Consider the following 23060-nt stretch of genomic DNA (forward strand, 5'->3'; position numbering starts at 1 on the left):
GGGTGGGGTGGAGGGGGGGACTTACCGACCTCTAGCTCAACTCCCTCGCCTTTTACCTTGGACTCTGCTCTTAAAGCCCCCCCACCCCTCCACACACTTCTCTGCTCCCCTTCTCCGGCCTCATCTATTATGAATGTTCTTGGGTGCAGCGCTTCTCGTTTATCTGGTCATCTGAGAGCTGGCGGCTGAGTGCGTACGATGGTGTGTGTGTGTGTGGTCATGTGTCGTGCAACGTGCAACCGAACGCTCGTTCATCAAGTCACCATTCCATTACATCTCCCTGCGCAACACGCACGCACGCACGCACGCACACACTTTGACTGTGTGTGTCTCGGTGGTGATTTATGATCTTTCATTAACCTCCCTGGATGTCAAGATGCTGACAACAATTTTGAATGCTGATTGCAACCCAACCCCCCCCCCCCTGTCAATCACTGTGTAGCCCCGCCCTAAAGCATACTCCTCTTTATGGTCTATTTTACTCTAAATAGACCATCATTTACTAAATGATCATCATGCTGTATTGAAGAAGACTTAAGACTAATAATTGAGACTATAAACTCTAAATCAAAAGAGAAGTAGAGTTTCATAGTTCTCATAGACTTCAATACAACCAGAGGAGTCGCCCCCTGATGGTCATTAGAGAGAATGCAGGTTGAAGGTACTTCTGCATTGGTGGGTCTGCATCTGCAGACCCAGAGTTTGCCGCCTGGTTATAAGTACGTGGGTCCCGACCCGTTCTTTGTGAATGCTTCATGTATACTATACTTTACTCCTACCGGTCATGTGTCACTCCTACATTTTAAACTGACATTGTCCCCACACCCCACTGCATCAAAGACTCCCTCCAAATGTTGGGTAATTCATCACACATTTATCATTTCTTTGTACTTGGAGACAAGAAAGTGACTTGACAGAATTTAAGAAATAAATGATCCAGTAACCTTGCTGACCAAACACATTGAATCGTATTTTTCTTGTGATTTAAAGAGGCTGAAAGGGGACGAGGTCATAGATGCACTGAAGGAAATAGCAGTAAATCGTGGAAGACCATATATTAAATGTTGGGACCAGGATAACGGAGGTGGGAGGAAATGAGACACTTATGACACTTTTATGTGGGTTACTAGACACACAGTAAACAGGGAAGTGTGCTTCATAAAAGATGATTGTGCAGAGAAACTGGAGAGGAATTACAATCAGCCAGATGTTAAAATGAGTTCATCACCACCATAACACCAATATTGCACCAGCTATCTGAGTGTTACCTGGCTCATGCTCCACTGTCCTTGCTGCATGCAGTACATGTTCTGCCCTTGGTTGGCTGGCATCCCGCCCTGCTGCTGCATGCCCACGTAGCCGCCGTTGGGCAGAGCCACGCCGGACATCACGGCCCCTCCGCCCATCATGGTGGTGGTGGTGGGTGGGACGGCTCCGGCCGCCCCTGGAGCGAAACCCTGCGGGGTGAACTGCATCTGAGGCTGGCCCACGTACATTCCTGCTGGTGCAAAGACACGCACACGGACACGGACACGCACACGCACACGCACACACACGCACACACACGCACACACACACACACACACACACACACACACACACACACACACACACACACACGTTAACTTTCCTACTACATGGCTTATTTTCAACTCAACATAACAGAGCCGTGTTGAAATGAATAAATAGTTTTGCAGAATTCACTAGAAGATATGTAGAAAAATAATGAATTTAAAGAGTAAATAGTTCTTCTTTAAAATCCAAATATAAGACATCTTAAACTTCCACATCAGAGCTAAAATGATCAAAACACTTAAAAACACTAAGCATGGCCACTATAGCTACTAACTATGTCTTGTTATTGTACTTCATTGCCTGATGTGTTCGGGTGTGTTATAAATCCTTTATTACTGCATTATAAAACAACCCAGTCCTCACACCATTCCTACAACATTGTGTTATTATCTATTTACACAGTATTTTTCCTTGTTAGTGGCAGAGTCCAACATTCCCTCTGGATTCAAATGTGGGGATTGACAGTAACTATGCTGCATGTAGTTCCACTTTAATGTTCAGTTTTTATCTTATTAATAGAAGTCTCACTCTCAGTCTTACTCTCCTAACGCTGCTTCGCATTAAAAGCATTCAACTGGCAAAAAAAACAAGAGAAAACAGGGGTGGCTTTTATTGTGAAGCAGCCGTAGGGGGTGTTAACCCTTGATGGGTCAGACTGAGGATCTGTGTTGTTAAAATGAACTCCAACTGGGGCTTCAAAATCAACCGGGACTAAAATATTAACGCTAAATGAATATGTTGCCAGACTGGGCACATTTTCACATCAAAAAGTAGAAAAGGTTTTTTATTACTGCCTCTAAAGATGAATCTGAATCTCCAGAATATCATATTTCATAAAGAAACACCCATCAGCACCGCATGAGACCACTGTGGGAAAATAAGACACATTTATCTGTGTTTTTTTTTTTTTTTTTAATGGACAAAATATCCTCTGATATTAGTCAGCTGTGTTGACTCCATGTACAAAATATGAAGAGACGTCCACCTGATGCTAACATATGGCTTCTTGCAGCGCAATTCATATCTCCAAGTTTAAACATCCTCCACTGGTGCAGGTTCAAAGTGTAAATCAATAAAGGATACGCGGACTGTTTTGAGGGTTAATTAGCTGCACTTAAATCCACAAGCATCCTGCAGAGGCAGCCATGCTCATGCACCCCCCCCCCCCCCACACACACACACACAGGATGAAAGTCAGTGATTTAAGGCATTAGCCTGGCGAGATTCTCTTGGCTTTGATCTCCATCAGCATCTATTAGGACTCAAAAGAGGACAATAAGGCAGCAGAAAGCCCTTCATGCTGATTCCCATCCCTAATCCTCTACGCGTAAGTGTGATCATGCAGCGATACAATCGATGCGTACAAATCTGCCGCCGCCTTTCTTTCACCATTCAGGAAATCGTGTACCGCTAACGCTTTCCCACACGCTCCCAGACATGCTCGGGTGGATGCACGTAGCACGCGTATGTAGAACCAGGCGTCTGCAGTCGTCAGTGTTTACACGTAATCGCTGTGAGACGAGCGTGAATCTGCTCGTCTGTTTGTGCTGCTGCAGTAAGTGGACCGGCCTGCTTTTCAGCATGCTGACCTTTCATCTGCCTTCCTCTCTCCTTCATTTCAATGATGTATCTTTCCTCTGATGGATGTATGAAAGTGTGTGTGTGTCTCTGTCTGTGTGTGTGTGTGTGTGTGTGTGTGTGTGTGTGTGTGTGTGTGTGTGTGTGTGTGCGTGCTCTTGTGCTGGTATGACTGTGTGCCCCCCCCGTTTATGAGACACTGTACGTGTGCGATGTTTGTTTGTCGTAAACTGTAGACAGCAGACAGTGGTCTGACCTGCCGGTCCTTGAATTCAAAATTCATGGCAGGTGTTGAGGATCCTCGCCTGGACAGCCAGCATTTATTAGGACCTAATATATCAAAGCTGGGGGGCCGGGCCCTCCAAGGGGTCACAAAGTCAACCTGAGGAGTCAGGGAGAGGAAGGAAGAAAACACGCCTATAGCAGCAATATAAATAGCAGTTTAGAAGTTTTTACCTCTAATCTCTGCTTTCCTAAAGAAAAAAACACCTTCCTGGCCGTTTTTATCTATTCATCCATATATGAATCATTCTTTGGTTAAACTCCTAACAACTCATGTGCACAATGCAACCTATAACAATAGTGGAATACATTTTTCCAAAGGGGAGTTGGGTCCCAAGTAAAAAAAAAGGTTTGGAATGAGTGTTCTGTGTTTGTAAAGGTGCGGACAGCTGGAGTGTTTTAATAATGGCCACAATAGGTGTGGCTATAGCTAGCTACATACAGACTTTGCCTTAGTTTGAGAACTCAGCCTCTGGAAGATCTCAAAACTCACCGACCGCAACTCCACCCGATTCTGCTAGATTTCCTCCAGCCTGGCTTGTTTTGGCTTTTTTCTCCCTACATTTATGAAACGGAGACATAAAGCCTCGGGATAACATACAACTTTGCTCCAGTTGCAACATTTTCAACTCGAGCAAATACGCCCTTTGAACCACGCTGGGCAGAAATGTGTCTTTCCTTTGACTCTATGTGGAATGGCGCTGCCTTTAAACCTGCCTTAAATGATTTGTTTGGCCACTTCGGGGGCGGCGCAACAAGCTATACACACAAAAACGGCAATTTTATCCTCAAATGAAGTTGATACGGCGAACGTGGTAGCAACCAGACCTGTGTTGGTCGCCACAGACTTCTGAGGAAAATATCTGGCTCTTTAGCTGCGAAATGCTCCGCTACGTTCACCAACTAGTCGCTCACTTTGTCTGTCTTCTGTTTGGTGCAGATAGTACAGTGTAGTGGGTTTAACAGACCCTGTTTTTGTTCAAAATAGCCGATAAGAGTGAACTAAAAATAGTAAAGTTGCGCGCTGTCAAACAAAAAACCATGAGACGCCAAATGAAACCGGTAAGATGCTACCTGGTGTTGAGGCGGGGTTTGTAGCACACTGTAGCTGTACACAACAGTATGAAAGCTTTGGTTGAGCACGCGAGATGCCAACAGTATAGACGTTATTTTACCCAGACGCCTTTGCATGTTGGGGTTATTTCCTGCAGTTGAACAGATTAAAGGAGCACACGTTGAAATAGATTCAAATTAGTTTGGTATGAACACACTTTAGCCCCGCGGTTCCACGTAGATGCTGGATGAGATGATCCAGCTCAACTGACTGGACGTGGACACACACACACTGTGTGTGTGTGTGTGTGTGTGTGTGTGTGTGTGTGTGTGTGTGTGTGTGTGTGCACGTGGGTCACCTTGCCCTGGAGCAGGCTGTTGCTGGCTCTGCGGCTGACTGGCCACTGAACTGCTGGCGTACAGAGACAGGATGGAGTCCTTAGATAGAAGCTTCTTCTTCTCCTCCGCCTTGGTGGTGGTGGTGGTGGAGGTGGAGGAGGAGGCGGAGGAGGAGGTGGAGGGGTCCGCCTGTGGAGGTGCAGTACCGGAGCCAGACTGTCAGTGAGACACAAAGGGGGGTGGGGGGGGGTGGGGGTGGGGGGGGGGGGGGGGGGGGGCAGTATGAAATATGTACAGTTTTACCCAAACGTATTCTCTAGTGTAGACTATACTTGCTCTTGGTCACCTTGCACATGGACATATAACACAGTGCAGAGCTGCATGTGCCAGTAGAAGGGCTGGGTCATTGTTTCGATACCAGTGCTGATCATTTTCAGCCCGCCCTAAAGCATGCTGCGCTTTATGGTCTATTTGACTCTAAACTGGAGAATAATTGACTGAATGAACATCATGCTGGATTGAAGAAGAAAACTAGAGATTGAGACCATAAACTCATGTTTACAATGTTTACTGAGGGAATAAATCAAGTGAGAAGTAGAGTCATTTTCTCATAAACTTGTGTACAATCAGACTTCTTTTTGCAACTGGGGGGAGTCGATCCCCTTCTGGCTATTAGAGAGAATGCAAATGTCTTCAGAACTGGAGGTTTGCCGCCTGGTGGGAACTATGCCGTAGCCGTGAGTTTTTAACACACCTGCAGTTTGGGAGAATGTTGAATTGCGAAGAGAAGCCCACACGGAGAATAAAAGATCCAAACGTTGTCCGTGCGGAAAGCATAACTGAGACTTAAACGCAGACAAACTGTGCACACAGAACGGGAGCATATTAAACTCAGACACACTCTGTAAATCAGGGTGAGAAAAGATGAAACAAGACAGTAGAAGCAGGAAAGAGGCAAAGGGAAAAGACAAGATGAAAAAGAAAGGGTGAGGAGAGCAAGAGCTGAATAAAAGGACGGGAGAGAAAAGAAAAACAGAAGAGACAACAGAGGAGAAGCACTGTCACTGTAAGAGAGACAGATGGCTGCTGCAAAGAGAGGTAGACATGAACGAACGAACACACACACACACACACACACACACACACACACACACACACAGTCTCATTCACACACACACACACACACACACACACACACAGTCTCATTCACATGCCCCTTTTAATTAAAAAAAAAACAAAAAACCTTTCAGGCACACAACCATTATGTCTAATGGATGGAGCTGCCAGAAAAGTAACACCTGCTTAAGAGCTCTGTACAGGTGTGTGTGGTGTGGTGTGTGTGTGTGTGTGTGTGTGAACACAGAGAATGGTGGGAGAAAAGGTAAGGCGATAGTCAGCTGGACTTCATGAATAAGATAAGGGTGACTGTGATAAACAGTGGCTTCTGCAACACACACACAAGCGCACACACACACTCTGGTGAATAAACACTCTGAATTCTCTTAGTCACACACAAACACAAGCTTAATACTCACACACACACACACACACACACACACACACACACACACACACACACACACACACACACACACACACACACACACACACACACACACACACACACACACACACACAGAGCTTTGGAAGTGTGTTGTGCTCAACTGCTTAGCAGGCAGTACTGCTCCCCTCCGTCTCTCCCTGCTGACTTCCTTTGACTGGGGGAGGGAAGGAGGTTAGAGGAGAGATAGCGGGAGGAGGGAGGAGACGGAGAGGAAGGAAGGATGAAGAAGAAATGGAGGAGACGGGGACAGCAAGTCAAGAAAAGGTGAGCGGAAGGGAGAAGGAGAAGGGGATGGAGGGAGGTGGGCATGATGCAAAAGAAGAAGGACAGAGCAAGTAAAAAAAAGAGGAACGAGAGAATGAACAATGGCTGAAAACAAAGACACGGAGAAGGAGAGAATGAGAAGAGAGAGAAAAAATGAAAGGGAGGGAAAGTGGAGAGGAAAGGATGCAGAGGCAGATGAGGAGGAAAGATAATCATGCCAACACATACACTCACTGCATTTTCTCTCAAGTGAAGCCAGTTAAGGTGAGTCGGGTGTCGGCGGGTGGCAGGATGGAGCCTCCTTCCTATTAATAGCCGCAGCACATTAGCATGATACTGGCTCCTGATTATAGGAGCGAATGGAAGGCGAGAACAGGCAGCAGACTGTCCTCACCTGATCCGTCTGGATCTCTCAAGGGGAGACATAACACGACTCAATCAAAAAATAATAATCAAAAAAATAAATAATAATAATAATCGTCAGCCGTTCTTCAAGACATATATTTGTAGAACGCACGGCGTGACTCCGCCAGTCCACCGGCTCTGTGGACACTGTGGAATGCCGAAGAAAACTGCTCGGAGGTGGGCTGAGTGTAATTAAGTTTGAATGAAGACTCTAAAAACTCACTGTACGCTACCTGCCCACGCACCAAACAGCAGACAGACACAGTTAGAGACTAGCTGGAGCTTTAGCAGCTAAGGAGGCAAATGTTTGTTCTCAGGGGGTGGCACCTGTTTGTTACCAAAGAGGACAGAAAATCAATGATGGCAGGTTTGAGGAGTTCATTCATGTTTCCCAAACATCCTGGAGCACCCTAACACATACGTCAGGATGCTCTTCGTTGACTTCAGCTCTGCCTTCAACACCATCATCCCCCATAAACTGGTACATAAACTCAAAAACCTTGAACTCTCTACCTCACTCTGTTCATGGATTCTGGACTTTCTCTCAAACAGACCACAGAATGTCAGGATAGGGAACCTGACATCGACAACCACCATCCTGAACACTGGTGCACCACAGGGCTGTGTGCTCAGCCCGGCCCTCCTCACCCGGGACTGCTCCCCCTCCTATTCCTCCAACACAATAGTGAAGTTTGCCGACGACACCACTGTGGTGGGACTCATCTCCAACAACGACGAGACGCACCACAGACAGGAGGTCCAACATCTGGCTGAGTGGTGCTCGGACAACAACCTGGTCCTGACCACCACCAAGACCAAGGAAGTCATAGTGGACTTCAGGAGATCCAGGAAGACCACACCCTCTCCACTCTACATAAGTGGGGAGGAGGTGGAGAGGGTTGACAGCATCAAATTCCTGGGGCGCCACATTACTGAAGACCTCACTTGGTCCCTGAACACATCCCACCTGGTGAAGAAAGCCCAGCAGAGGCTCTTCTTCCCTGAACTTCTGGTAAACTTCTACAGAAGTGGGATTAAAAGCATCCTCTGTCAGTGCTTTACTGTGTGGTATGCCAGCTGCACAGCAGAGAACAGGAGGGACCTGGCCCGTGTGGTTAGAACAGCACAGAGGATTGTGGGAGTTACCCTCCCTGACCTGGACACTGTGTATGCTGACGGCCTCCAGAAGAAGGCCAGCAACATCAAAGACATCACACACCCGGGTCCCTCTCTGTTTGTTCCCCTGCCATCAGGAAGAAGATACAGGACTATCAAAACCCGTACTAACAGGCTGAGGAACAGCTTTTTCCCCAGAGCGGTTTCCTCCATCACCCACCCACCGCCACCCCGGACAATGCTGCAGAGAAACAAAAATAGGCAATAAAACTTTAACGAAGCACTTTTTTCACTTTAGCCATTGATGCCTGTGTTTTATCTTGTACATATTTATTTAATGTCTTGTTTTAAATCCGAAATGTCTTGTCTTAATGTTTTTATACATGGTTTACCTTGTTGCTGCTGTACTGACTGATGAGTCGCCAACTTAATTTCGTTCGTATGGTTTTACGATGACAATGAACATCCTTATCCTAACATGACCAGGGTGAAAAATGAGAAGTGAAACTGAAATCAAGACCTCACAGCAGACACACGTTAGACTCAGGCATAACTGGAATAAAGACATTGTTAACCTCATTAGTTATAGTTGTGCTTTTCCAGCTGTGACACGTCAAAATGTCTGTCGGGAACTAGAATTACCGCCTCGCGGTAATACGCCTTCTGTTTAACTTTACTTTTTTCTTTGATCAAACCACCAACCCTATAGTTCATGGCCTACCCGACTTAAAAAACACAATATATGGTCAATCAAGCTTACTTTCATGAGCGAGTGTTCCAATTACTGTGAAGCAAATGAGACAGTAGAGACGTTAGGTAGCCATAACCTCGTACTGGTAACTGTGTTTCTTAAAATCAAGGCCTCTTTTGCCACAAATGTTGTCCTTCCACCGTCTGTGTCTCCCCAGATGCTTCAGAAAGTATTAGCTCAACTTGCTTTGAAAAGAACAGCGAGGCAGTCCTGCCAAAGCCGAACAGGTGGCACAAAATGCAAAACGCAGTGGTGCGTCAGTCTAACCTCAAGTCTAGAGGAAGAGAACTTCAAGCGGAGTCTGTCACATGTGCATCTACCCATTTTCTTTTGTCTTTCTCAGTCACACATAGTCGACATAGTGTGCGATGTGTTGCGGGGCTCCTAGCAGCACATTGTGTGAAAGAAAGCCTCTTCAACAAGGCACCATTCTTCTCACCCAATGTTGGTGTTGATGGGTGCAGCCAGAGCTCTGAATTACCACACAGCATTTTCCTCACTGTCGCTATTCATAGACCTCTACAGCCACCCACCCGCGCACACACACACACACACACACACACACACACACACACACACACACACACACACACACACACACACACACACACACACACACACACACACACTAGACTTTCTTTCTCTACATGGTTTTCCATCACTGCTTGAAATACTCATAAACTCCCCTCTGATAGACCATCTGTGGCTTTAAAACCACACAAGGCTCTGGGTGTGTAGGCTGAGTGCGTGTGTGTGTTTGTGTGTGCTGAAGGATTTGGGCTAATTTACTGAAAACAAAACAAAGCTGGCCTTGGAAATCTGAATTCAAGAAAGAGAGTGGCAGTAAGGAACAGGACGGAAAGACAATGAAAGCAAGAACGAGTACAAGAAGTCGCTGGTTAGTTCATTACTTCATCCCTCTGTACCCCCCGTCGACTTTTTCTACTGCTCTCTGCAAACTGCCCTCCCTCTCACTCCTCATGCCTTCTTAGGTATTGAACTGCATTTCCTTTTCTTTTCCTACTTTATCCATCTCAAAGCAATTTCTTGTTCTCTTTACCCTTCTCTCTGTCATCCCGCTTAGCCCTCAAACACAACTTGCTTCCACAAAGGCTTCTACTTTAATCCAATGTTCACGTTAACACAACACAAGCCATGTTCGACATAGGGACGCTTTGCTAGGTGATGGTGGTCTGATGGGTTTTGTTCAAGCAGTATGCGACAATCACAAGAAGACTTTAGTGGCACAGAATGGACTGAAAGTCATGCCAGTTAGGACTCATTGCGTCTAATAAAACCTCAGGATTTGGTACAGCCTAGATATTAAGGATACTCCTGCTAGATGAGAAGAACAATCATAACATCAATCAAAACATTTCTATTAATTCCAACAATGGATTAAATTACTATATTTAATGTGACGAATGTAGTGACGAACCCACAAAGCATCATGTCTCACTTTGCGGTTCCCCTCAGCTCTACTGAACGCTTGAGCATCTTTAAAGGCAGAATGTGTTGGATTTTCCGAAACACAAATTAAGCCTCCCTCAGCCAGCCAAGTTGAAGTTTCATGCATGTCCCCCTGAAGTGTCACCACTTCTAAAAATGTCTTAAATAGCATTTCAATTGTAAAGTTATGGTCAAAACGGTTTTGTGAGGTGACCTTGGACCAAATTTGAAGAAATTCCCTCGAGGTGTTCCGTACATATGGAGTGGGAAAGAATGGGTCAAACGTGAGGTCACAGAGACACGGTGACCAAAGAGTGGACACTGGGGTTGGCTTTCTTCTTCCTGAAAGAAGGGGAGGGTGGCTGCTGCTGCTGCTGCTGCTGCCACATACGCTGGTGGAGGTGTGCGCGGCGCGTGCGGATCGGGGAGGAGCTCCACCGTGCGCGATACAACGGATATTTGTAAATTGTCCGACTTTTACATTTTTTTTTTTTGCTGGCGGATTCGCGGGCCACATAAAATGACGTGGTGGGCCGGATCCGGCCCGCGGGCCGTATGTTTGACACCCCTGATCTAGTGTAAGTTACCAAATTCAGAAACAGGTAAACAAAGCAACACTCACAGTCAGTTGTATGCACTGCTGCATTAACCTCTCGTGTATTTCCTGGTAAAGCTCTCTCTTCCACTCTCCAGCAGTGATTTCTTTAAGATTAGCATCATTTTAGAAGTGGGCTGCCAGCTTGAGATGGCTTTGTATGTTGGATGAAGGTAGCATTAGGTCTCTGCCTTCATGTCCATAGGTCTTGCTATAGATAAAAAATGAGAAATCTCTACAGCATCAAAGAACTTTGATTTTAGCCGCAATTTGGGACTAATGGGGACAATTATGGCTAGAGCATCATACTGATCTGGTCAATATACAGTACGAGCTCAACTGTGAGCATATGACTGTAAAATCTGAATAAAATACAACAATAGTCATTGTAGAATGATAATGGCTGAGAAACATATTTACTAAGAAAATGGCTTTGCACAAAAGTGTGCTGAGATTTTCATTGCAATCACAATCTTTTTGTTTTTAGCGCCTCATTTACTAAGAAAGCAGCTCACTCCGAAGTCAGCCATAGCATAGGGTAGACTGTGTTAAGATGCAATGTTATAATAATAGCCTGATTACTGATGCATGTTACCTTTCATCACCACAATCTTCCTTGCAGCTTGTGTATATCCCACCTGCTCCTTTTCACAGGCGGAGAATTTCCTCCACAAAGCTGACGGAACAAATAGATTTTTATTCGAAATCCATACTCAACCTGTGCTAACAGATCTCCTGTTATTTGCCCAGTCCTCCCTTAAATGCTAATGCAATGAGGAGAGAGACCATAGAAATAGAATTGAAATTCCACTTCAAATCGATATAGCAGGATGGTCGGAGCGGCGGCCATTTTTATGTGTACTGTTGCCATTGTGACCGTCATAGCGAGCTAACTTCCACATAAACTAAACCGACTTACAGCTAGTCACAGACTCACTGAGGTGAGGTTTTGGAGTAACGACTAAAACCATATAGTAAAGTTACGAAGCACAGAGAGTACATAAATAAACTTTAACAACGTAATGCTTCATCCGCACAATTTTGTCACAGCATAGGAAAGCACAATGCTATCGCCTGATGAGTGACAACTTGGTTCGGCTCATTTTCTGTAACCAGTGTAGCCTCAAACTATGGTGGAATTAGCAAGCTAGTTAACTAGCCATCTGCTAGTTAGCTAGCAGACAGCTATCTAGTTAGCATTGGTGGAATTACTAAGCTAGCTAGGTAACTAGTCGTCCGCTAGTTAGCTAGCGGACAGCTGGCTAATTAGCTAGCTAGCTAACCAATTCCACCATGCTGAAACGCTCCGTTGGTTACAGAGAATGAGCGAAACAGTGAGTTGTTGGCCAGCAGCAGCACCGGGTCTAAAGTCTCACTCCCCGCCGTTTCGGAGGACAAGCTATAGCTAGCTGGCAGCTATTAATCTTCGGAGCTGCGTCGGCTCTCTTCCCAGCAAGCTCCACTGACAGGTGTAGTCACCGTAACAACTAACAACAATCATTTTCTTGTGTTATTAGTCAAATGACCAAAAAAGTTCAATGTCCGTTTTACTTCGATTTTATTTTTATGAGAGGATGCACCAAAATGGCACGTAAATTGCAAAGCCTCAGTAAATCTGGCCCCGGGGTCTCTTATAGATTCCTCCCAAACTGGGTAACCCGTGTCGGAGGAGGGACTAACAGGATTTTTAGGATTGGCTGAGGACATTTAAGCCAGCGCTTCAGCTGGGTCTGCACCATCGCACTCAGTCTCTTAGGGCTGGTGGGACTTAATGCTCCCCGTCTTGAGGACCCCTGTCCTCACCCTCCAACTTCACTTATTCCTTGATTTTCTCTCCTGACCTGCTCTCCGCCCACTCGTCCCTCTCCCCACCAGTCTACTGCCCCGAAAACTGTTCCCTCCCCTAACTTGTCCTTCTGCAGCATGTCTCACCCCTCACTCTTTCTCCCGTCTTCCATCCTTCTATTCCCGCCCTCGACTTCAGTTTCAATGTTTATGTTTAACATTTTTGGAAGCTTTTTAAAAAATATATATTCTTTGGAGTTTTCCTTTTAAAAACCTGTTTAACAAATACATTATTCTCCCTCGTTGTGGGGTGGATGAGAGAGATAGGGGACAAGACACAGGGAGAAAGTGTGCATGTGAGTGAGTGAGTGAGTGAGTGAGAGAGAAAAAGAGAGAGAGAGGGAGGGGATAACACAAATCCACCCCCTACAAGGCCGTAATCGTATTTTCGTAATTGACGTATTCGCAGATAGGCGAGAGCTCCCCGATGCTGGTTAATAGCTGCATGAATCAGCAGGCTTCCCCTTTCTCCATGCACCCAGGCTAATCACAGCTGTAAAGCAATGTCTGCCTGCTGAATTCCAAATTCAGTCCTCCGTGTGTGTGTGTGTGTGTGTGTGTGTGTGTGTGTGTGTGTGTGTGTGTGTGTGTGTGTGTGTGTGAGGTTAGGTGGATGTGTATTGATGGTCAGAGCTGTGCGTGTACCGCTTGTATGTATAGGAGGGGAAAGGTTGACGCTGCAATGGTGGTGCTACAGGTAAATTCATGGAGGTTCCAAATGTTGCGTGTAGTCAGTAAGGGATCAGGAGATACACTCATGAGTTTGGCCCGATGGCGGTCCCACAGGAGGAAAAGGTCACCCAAATCCAAATTTCTTCCTCTCGGAAGTAGAAACATGCCCCAGCCAGTTTGTCAGACATACAATCACACGTTAACCTTCACACCAAGGCAGAGGAGATTATGATCCACACCACTGCGAGTTAACGGCCTTTTCCCTTTAAATGCTGCTGGAAATGTCAGTGCAAGTCTCCACGCTCCGCTGGACATGGCCCAGACAAAGACCGGCAACATGTCTCCCGGTGCAAAAGAAAACAACCCACACTGAACTTTGTCGGAGTTTGAGGGCAACATGCGAGAAACGTCTTCTGACATCTGTGACGTGTTAATGCAACACAAGTCCCGGCTGTGAGAGCTGTAACGAAATGCCTTTTTTTCTTTCTCCTGACTGTGGCGGAAACAAATCGTACTCTTTTGACATTCAAATATTACATTCTACAAGACAGACAGTGCTGCCGCGGGCGGAGGGCCATGTGAGAGCAGCCTGTCTGCTATCAAACAGCCACTGTGGAGCAATCTGCCCTTGCAGTGTATGAAGTGCTGCGCGGCAGTCGAAGGCTGTAACAGATAGCACAACACTGCAGAGATAAATAATAATCATTTTTTCTTACATCTTTTCCGTTATATCCTTCAACACAACAAAGGCCTCTCCATGGATCTCATGTGTAACACACAGTGGTGGAAGTACATTCTTTCTCTATTTCCATGCTACTTTACACTAGTACATTTGAGAGGAAATATATTGAGCTCTTACATCTATTTGACAGCTATAATTACTAGTTTGCAGATTAGGATTGAATTAAAAAAAAAGAAAATAAGATAAAAAAAAATACATAGACCAATTAAACCAGTGATCTTTAAATAAAGTAAAAGTACGACACAGTTAAAATACTCTGATACAATTAAAAGTCATGCATTCAAACACTCATTTAGTGGAAGAACAGAAGTATTATCAGCAGCTGAACTGAAAACATAACGTATCTATGCTCTCTTCAAAGACACTACACTCCATTGTCCAAACAGTTCAGTTCCCAATTAGATAATATTCAAAATATAGCGTAGATTTAATCCAACATTGATTTGTTTAAGGTGTCTAAAATAGGTTTTGCTGCTGCCCCCGTCCACAGAAGTACATTTATTTTCTCCTGTCTGCTTCTCCAAACTTGGTACTTTTGCATATTAGTACAGCTTCCACTACTGCTGCTGAATAATTGGTGCACTTTTGGTAAGAAGTTGTCAGAAATGTGGATAGATTTTTCACTGTTGTGCAGCATATTGGTAGAACTATTAGCATCCCTGAGCCTTCAAAATGGTTCAAAGGACAGCATGCAAAACATTATGCAGCTCATGGTAGGTGTGAAATTCCAGTCCTGTCTCTTTGTCCAGCATTGGAAAAAGAAAAGTGGTAAATCAAATCAAAAACGTACTCAGTTTCTCTTTTGCTCTTTCTTGCTTTTGCTCTTAACATCACTCATCTATAGCCCTGCACCGTTTTAAAGGGGTGAAACTTTGACTTTTAAAGTGAGTTTATTCAATTAGGGGAGTTTTTGTCAATGTTCTTGTTGACTAAACGATTGTATGCAAGTGCATCTTTCTAAAAAGTAATTTCTTTACTGGTCTTCAAAGAAATTCCGTAAAGAAAAGAACAAATTCCCTGTTTTCCCTTGGCGCTGTACACCAGCATGGTCTTGGCTGCGTTTGAATTTATGCACATTCTTTGTGAGCATAAATCCAGGTTCATAAATGACTCTCAGAAATGCTTGTATGTCTGATTTGCGCATGTAATTGTACATACCTAACATTGAAGGAGTACGAGACACACGATGGGAAGAAGCACTCTGTGTGCAGATTCAAGGAAAATATATTTGCGTGAGAGAATTAATGGTGAGTGACAGTAGAGAGAGGGAAGTGAACTGGAAGGACAAGGGCGAGGGAAGACATACGGATAATAATGGAGTGCAGCAACTATGGAGAAAAGAAGTGAGTCTAGGCAGAGCAAAGGTAGACCAACACAGCAGGGTATAAAAACCATGTTGTGGAGAAGCAATGTGAACACGTTGTATTAGTTGTGTAAAACATAGTACGTTACTTATAAATCTCCCATCTATTCAAATACCAACACTTGATAAGAGTGTTGCCTTTACACTGTTTTGATGAGTTAATAAAGCTACTGTATAGTCTTATGAAAAAGAAGTCATTTCAAGCCGATTGATGAACTCCATTAATGGGTGCAGCGTTGTTTTTAGGACGATGACAACAGGAGTTGAATTCTTTGACTAAATTGAAACTGGACGAACGAGATCGTAATCGATTGCTTTTCCATTTTGCAGTTAAAGGGTAAAAGTGTTCCTCATCAAAAGGATTTACATTGGTAGAGATATTAGGAGGCCCAGAAGCTGCTGTTGCTTTTGCTACACCTGCCAAGCTTTCCAATCAATCAGCGCACGCATGCAGTTTCCAATGATAACGCTGATAACGCAAATGTACCACTCAAAGGGCATGGCAATCAGTGAAACAGTGGGCTCAGCTCTTTAGCTACCTATCTAATTAACATGAAGTTGGCTGCAAACTCTGTTTCTGTATTAATAATGTATTCAAGCTGGCTCTTATGATAATAACAACCATGAAAAAGGCTCTCAGCTTTGTATTTGATGGCAACAATCATGAAATCATTATAACTGAGCATGATGTTAAAAAGATTAACAGGTCACCACCTCACCAACCTGTGTGTAAGACATGGGAGTAAAAGAGCAGCATTGTTCTTGCATTCCATGGTTAAGCTAGGAAACCTGTTATGATCCACTATTTTAAGGTGGCAACCATGGGTCTGAAAAGTGAAGCAAATGCTTAAGTGCCTTTAATTGGCATTCTCTCTAATGGCCATCAGGGGGCGACTCCTCTGTTTGCTTTTTCATGTACTTCCGCATTATTAAGCAGCAAGTTGGATATACTGGAACTTGAGAAAAAGTCTGAGGCTCACAAGTGGTAATTACAACTTGGATGTTGACGTAAACACTCTTTACAGTCAGAAACCGGTATTTGTGGTGATTACCATATGGCATGAACACTCACTGTATAGAGAACAGAGGCTAGAGGAGGGGAATTCCGGACTAATGGATTTATGGAGGTGAGCAGAGGTGTGAGGTGCACACAGAGCTGCAGAAGATGGAGTCGCAGAGGAGGCGAGCGTGGAGGGGAGATTAGAGGGTAAGTGGGAGCCTGGTAGTGTCAGAGGGGGAGCTTGCAGTTACAGCAGCCCATAATTGTTCGTCATGCCTGGGTCCCCAGCAAGCCACTGCCTGGTCGGCTCCCAGGAGGCTCTGAGATGTGTGTGTGTGTGTGTGTGTGTGTGTGTGAGTGTGTGTGTACCAGAGTGAGATATACAATTTGAAAGCCGGGAATGGGTCAGAGAGTGAAAGAATGAATTTTCAACCCAAGGAATGGGGTCACTGCGCATTTGTACTTGGTGTGTGTTTTCTCTGAAATGCATTATAATGTCTCCTGTTTGTTTGTGTTCCTTCATCACCTGATTAGAAGTGTGCAACTGCATCATGTATGCATCTACTGAGTCTGAGAGTTTATACACGTGTCCGCATGAATGCGTGTGCTCATTTCCAGCCGAGTCGAGGTCAAAGGCCACACTTTGGGGTACTACAAAACTCAACCGGCTCCTTGAAAATGTCTAATTAAACCAGCAGTACTCGTGCCATTGACACTGGCTGCTAAAGGAGTGACGGAAGGAAGGAAGAATGAGTGAGGACAAATATCTGGAATTACAGTCAAGAATGCCGTTATTTTCCAATTTGTTTTCCTCTCTCTTCTTATTCAGACAAACACCTAGGTTTGTTTTTGTTTACCCAGAAAATAAAGGTCATCCAATATGGCTGCTGACACACAACTCCATCTAGGTTCTTTCCAGCATTCCATCACTATATTTTCAAATATCCGTGATTTTGTTTTCGACTTTTGAATTAATTTTTTATAAACTAACTAAGTAACAAAATGTATATGACTAGCTTATAAACCAGGCCTGTATTTGAATATGTATTGAACAAGGTTAGTTTGTACCAAGACTGATGACAAACTTAACAGTGTTATTTTTGTTCCAACACTTAAGGATCAGATGAAATGTTGCAGCTGTTGTCGTTAGTTGTTGAGATCCTCTCAGGGTTCGTTTATTCAAACCAGTCAGAAACATTAACGTCCACGCTAGCTTTCTACAGAGAAGAACTGTCAAATTTAGCTGACATTGAGAAAGATACAAATGACATACTTAAGAATTTTAAGATATAATCATGCTCTTGAAAATGGCGTATTTATTTATAAAAGCTACATATCTTCCATGTATGGTACTAACAAACTTTGGTGACTGACGTCTGACATTGCAGTTAGCTAAAAGTAAGCAATGTTTCGCACATTCTCTGTAGACGTTGGACTAATTTTATACATTATATTAGGCTAACTTAACAGTTTTGATTTACAGGCCATACCTGATCAAAGAAAGTCACATATCGAACCAGACATCTCGTACTCAAAGGTTTAGGATGACTACACGGACAGTTACACCCATAAAATGATGCTAACTGCTCTGCACTCTGGTTGCTTAGCTAACGTTAGCTTCCCAGAGCGTTAAGATGAGTTGCTTTACAGCCCTGAATAGTGAAGGTTCTCATTCAGAGCTACAGTATGAACACAACTAGCTCAAAACAATTGTTAAATATTTGTGAGATTCAATTAACTTTACTATAGTTTACAGCAATTTACAATCAATCACGGACAAGCTAGCTCTCTGGAAATGACGCAAGGCAAACAGCTAGATAGTTGACGTGGGTAAACCCTCGTTCCAACGGCATTTAAGTATTCTACTCTCTATCTTATCAAACATCAAAATGTTAGAATGGTGCTTCTTCCTCAACAAAACTATCTTTGGCGAAACAGAATGAACACAGTCAGCAGCACGCACATCAACCAGAACACATCAGAGTTGTTGTTTTTTACAGTTTGGTGACTGTTGTCATTTTAATCCTGCAAAATTGTGGGTCGGCAGCTCAAGCTTTCCCCTCTTACAGCTTGTTAATAATGTAAGATTGAATTACAATCCCAGCCATTGCAATTTCAACATTGCCTTTTCAATCTCCTATCTCCTTATTTAGTGCTTTAAATTTGGAATTTTTCAGTGTTTTGTGCGGGTAGTCCTTCCCCATATTTCCCAACACCGTTTACCCATAGGATATTTGGTCAGTTGCATTATGTTAAAAGTATGTAGGTGGCAGGTTTAAAAATGTATGGTATTGCTTATTCTAAATTCTATATTTGGGTTGCATAATTGAACTGGACTCCGCTACGTAGATTGGAAGGGCTACCTTAAAGAAGTATCAGACATAAGCAGTGAAATGCATTATTATTGCTATATTCTAAAACATTACCACTACAACTCTTCCACTCCCACCTGCTCTCTTCATTGTCGCAGTTCGCCATTATTCCTCTTTCTGATAGCCCCACACTCTCTCTCTCTCTCTCTCTTTTTGAAGGACACTGGTCAAATCATTCTATAAAGGAGAGTCTATGACAGTTTGCTTTGATATGATCCTCAGAGAGTCCGTCTCTGCACGTATAAGGGAATTGTCTTGTTTGCGAATATGCCTGCGTTTGCATCATGGGAGTCCCTGCAGATCCCCCGTGTTGCAGTCTGCCTGTGGTGATAAGCAGCTGATGAAAGCTTGTGACTGTGTGTGTGTGTGTGTGTGTGTGTGTGCGTTTGTTACCTGCTGTGTGTTGTTGGAAGAGGGGAGAGGGTTGGAGACCATTGGTCCAAAGATGTCCAGTTCGTCGCTGATTGGTGCAGCACCACCCGAGCCCCTCCCACCACACTCTGGAGCATCTGAGAGAGAGAGAGAGAGAAAGAGTGGGAAAAAGAGAGAGGGAAAGAGAGAGAGAGAGAATCAGATTCTAAGACGGTCAACTCATATTAAAAGCCTGTTTTTTTAGGACATTTTTCATACATTTTTCATACAACTCATGGCACATATTTCTCTGCACTGAAAAAAAAATCACACAACATTTAACCTGCTGCTTTAAAGTATAAGAATTACAAAGGGAGTTTAATAAAGTCAGAAACGGAGTGAAGAGGGAAGGCACTGACACACGTAAGAAGAAATCCATCTGACCTTTACGTGCATACGCAAGGGTATTTATACAATTTAAGCATTTTCAAAACGCCCCGCAGAGCTCAATTTAAAATTACCGCACTTGATAATTGGAACATCCTCAAGAAAGATTCTTATGACTGCACTCCTTCAGTACTTCGCTTCACCCTGAAAATGATTTTATTCACGCTTCTCCATTTGCCCCTGGAAAAGTAACTGTGGGTAGCTGCAAAAATATTTGACAATGTGTCACCCAGCTGGTTTAGTTTCGGGTGTCTGTATTTCATTTCAGTTGGATTCAGAAGAGTCTAATATTGAACAACTCTAAAAAGGCACATCACGTCTGAGAGCTCCAAAAGCTCCAACACTCTGAAAATGAATACACCTTTTTAACAGCAGACATTTTGAGATGTGGTAGCAGAAAGGGCAACAATAATTACTGATGGCTGCATTCCATTTCGGTGAGCCAGTCCCAAGGCACTGGTATTGTGCTTGCTTGACTCTCTGGCATGGCTTACTGTTGCATCCACATGGAACGGAGCCATCGTTATTGTTATTCGTTGCGTCTTTGTGTTTCCTGCTCTGACAAGTCAGAACGTCCGCTGTGAATGGGTCTATTGTCCGTGCTGGCTCACTGACATTGCCATTGAGGACACAGACTTGGAACAGAGCCATCATTAATGAGATTATCAACGACTGTTTTTTAAGAAAAAATGTATGCTGTGAAAAAAAGGAACATGTTAAAAGTAATACAAAAAAAAAGTTTTGGTGTGAGTTGTCTTTCTACCGAACTACACCTGCAACCGCATCACCACATAGAAGAAAGCGCGCATTTACAGATGAGCTGTAATGTTAGCTAGCTCAGCGGTGCTAAGTGAGCTAGCAGTGACAAATAGAGATGCATCCTACGGTCGATATGGCCAACACTCGTCAACTCACACCAAAGGAAATCTAGATTGATAAATAGCACTCCTGGTCAGAGGAAAGATACAGTATGTAGTTACTTACAGGATAGTTTACCATATTGTAATTTTACAACTTCAATTGACTTATAGTCTGTTCATGGAGTTCGATATTTACTTATATTTATATATAGTTCAAAATAAAGTCCAACCTTTTGAGAAATACTTGTATTTTGCTTTCCCAGAGTGAGATGAGGAGATCAATCGATATCAATCTCCCAATCTGTGTGTTATGCACAGAACCGGGATGTGGTTAGCCTAGCTTAGCACGAATTCCGGGTGGGTGTATTCTCTTGTTCAGCTCAAAAATGATATATATTTAAGCAGATATATTTAAGCAGTTTAAAACTACAGTATGGAAAAAAACAGCACACACTGTACGGTCATCTGAGAGAGACGGCAAGAGAGAGACGGTGATGGAGAGGCAGACAGAGGGGAGGAGAGGGAGTGTGTGAAAGGGAAGAGTGTGTGTGTGTGTGTGTGTGTGTGTGTGTGTGTGTGTGTGTAAGAGCCAGCGAGCAGCAGAGCCAGTGAGCAGCAGAGGTCATTTATATAACCACAGTGCTGAAACATCCATAATTTAGCCCTTTTAAAGTGTGAACAAGACTGAGCTCCTTTAGCCAGACAGCAGCATTACAGGGAAAGCCATTCACTGTGAGAAGTCTGGCAGAGACCACTCACCATCCTTCTGAACCACTTACCAAAACTCATTTTCAAAGAACTACTTTGATGGTAACATCCTCCGCCCTAATAATTAAACGTTTTTGCTCTCCATCCATCTCGTGATGCCTTTAAGCTGACCCGAGGCAAAATTGTAATATGTTGAAACTTAGCTATATGAATAAATTGTACTTGACTATATGAGCTTGCTTTTAATTTGGTAGTTAAGTCACTTTGTAAATGGCTGCTTGAAGCCTATTATGATTATTACTTTAGGGGCCGACAAGAATGACGGGTGCCATTCTGCCGTCACATTGCCACGTTTTCAAATAGACGAGAGAAAAAATAGGATTTCAATTACCCTCTTACCACTCTACTACCCCCCCCCTACAAAAAGCTCATTCACTCATTGCCATGGAAATGAGCCGCAGGGAGAAAAAAAGCGGCCATCATCATCATCATCATCATCATGACTGCCATGTCGGGCAATGAGCCCACCGTCCTTTTATTACGGGATGGAGCCGCTTCTTGAGAGCACTCACAGCTTCACCATGGAAACAGACCCGCGGTTCAGGGTGGGGGGTGGAGGGCTGGGTGGTGTTTTATAAGCACCCCGAACCCCTTTGCCCAGAGTACATTTGCGCGGACACACACACACACACACACAGAGACACACACACACAAATACAGAGCTTCCCAGTATCTTCAATGAATACAGCGACCTCATTCAGCAGTGGGAGGCTGTCACATTAAGGACTTGGCCGCCGCAAAAGGGGGTAAAATATCAGACTTGATTAAGCCCTGCGTTGATTCTAACGCAATATCCTGATTAGATTTCTCACAAACACGTTTGAAATTTTTATTTTTTTCATCCACCCTGTTGATTTGGAAAATGAACGGGTCTTGGAAGTGTTGGTACCCAAAAAACAGTATGATAATTCAGCCCACTTTTCCCCCCCCGAAACACAAGTCACAACTAGGGCATGAAATGAAGCTCGCCCGCTCCCCAGCGAGCGATTCTGGGAGCGGGTGAGTCCAGATGGTGACTATTATAGAGGGAAGATAGGAAAATGGTCACAAAATGCTGGTAAAATGTGTTTACAGGTGATAAAGGAAGAAGCGGTGATGTTAAATGGTGAACTGATGTGATAGTTGTGATAGTTTTTACTGTGATGTTGGTGTTTTGATGCATATATTTTTCTAAAGCGGTGCTGCAGAAAAACTGCCCGCATATCCACAATTTGGAAAGTTGAACAATTATGTAACCAGTGAGCATTCCATGCAAACAAACTTACGGACACATTTTTTTGCAGTCAAGTCTGCACAAAGTGAGCAGCTGCCCTGCGGGCCCAGACTGCCAGTGGCCCCAGTTTCACTGCACATCATCAATTGGTTTTAGCAATTTGAGGAATTGCTAAATGAAATTTGCAGCACTAATCAACTAAAGCAGGTTCTGCATTATTACCTGATCGTGTGGCCCTGTCATGTATAGGGGTAGCATATTCATTTCTAACACTATTAACTTTATTATAATAGTTAATGTTAATATTAAGTTAATATTCCTAAACTTGGCAATGTTGTTGTTGTAATGAATGTAGTGGTGTTTCTTCAAAAATACCACAAAACATTGTTCTCCTTTGACCATTAATGGTATTAATGGTCAAAATAGTTTGTCAGGTCAGTGATGAATAAAGATCGT

General features: G+C 43.8%; 1 protein-coding gene across 3 annotated transcripts in view; it reads right to left on the reverse strand.

Moving 5' to 3' along the window:
* Positions 1-23060, reverse strand: part of smap1 (small ArfGAP 1) — a 90773-nt gene that overhangs the window by 3050 nt on the left and 64663 nt on the right. For 2 of the 3 annotated variants that reach the window (XM_079169011.1, XM_079169009.1), the window contains exons 7-9: positions 19359-19474; positions 4848-5043; positions 1269-1501 (exon numbers count right to left, since the gene is read on the reverse strand). In XM_079169011.1, the coding sequence (XP_079025137.1) occupies positions 1269-1501; positions 4848-5043; positions 19359-19474 (545 nt within the window). The remainder of the gene's footprint in view (positions 1-1268; positions 1502-4847; positions 5044-19358; positions 19475-23060) is intronic. The other variant, XM_079169010.1, reaches the window with a different exon arrangement.

Source organism: Pholis gunnellus, assembly GCF_910591455.1.
Source record: "Pholis gunnellus genome assembly, chromosome: 11".
In the NCBI taxonomy this organism is placed as follows: Eukaryota; Metazoa; Chordata; class Actinopteri; order Perciformes; family Pholidae; genus Pholis; species Pholis gunnellus.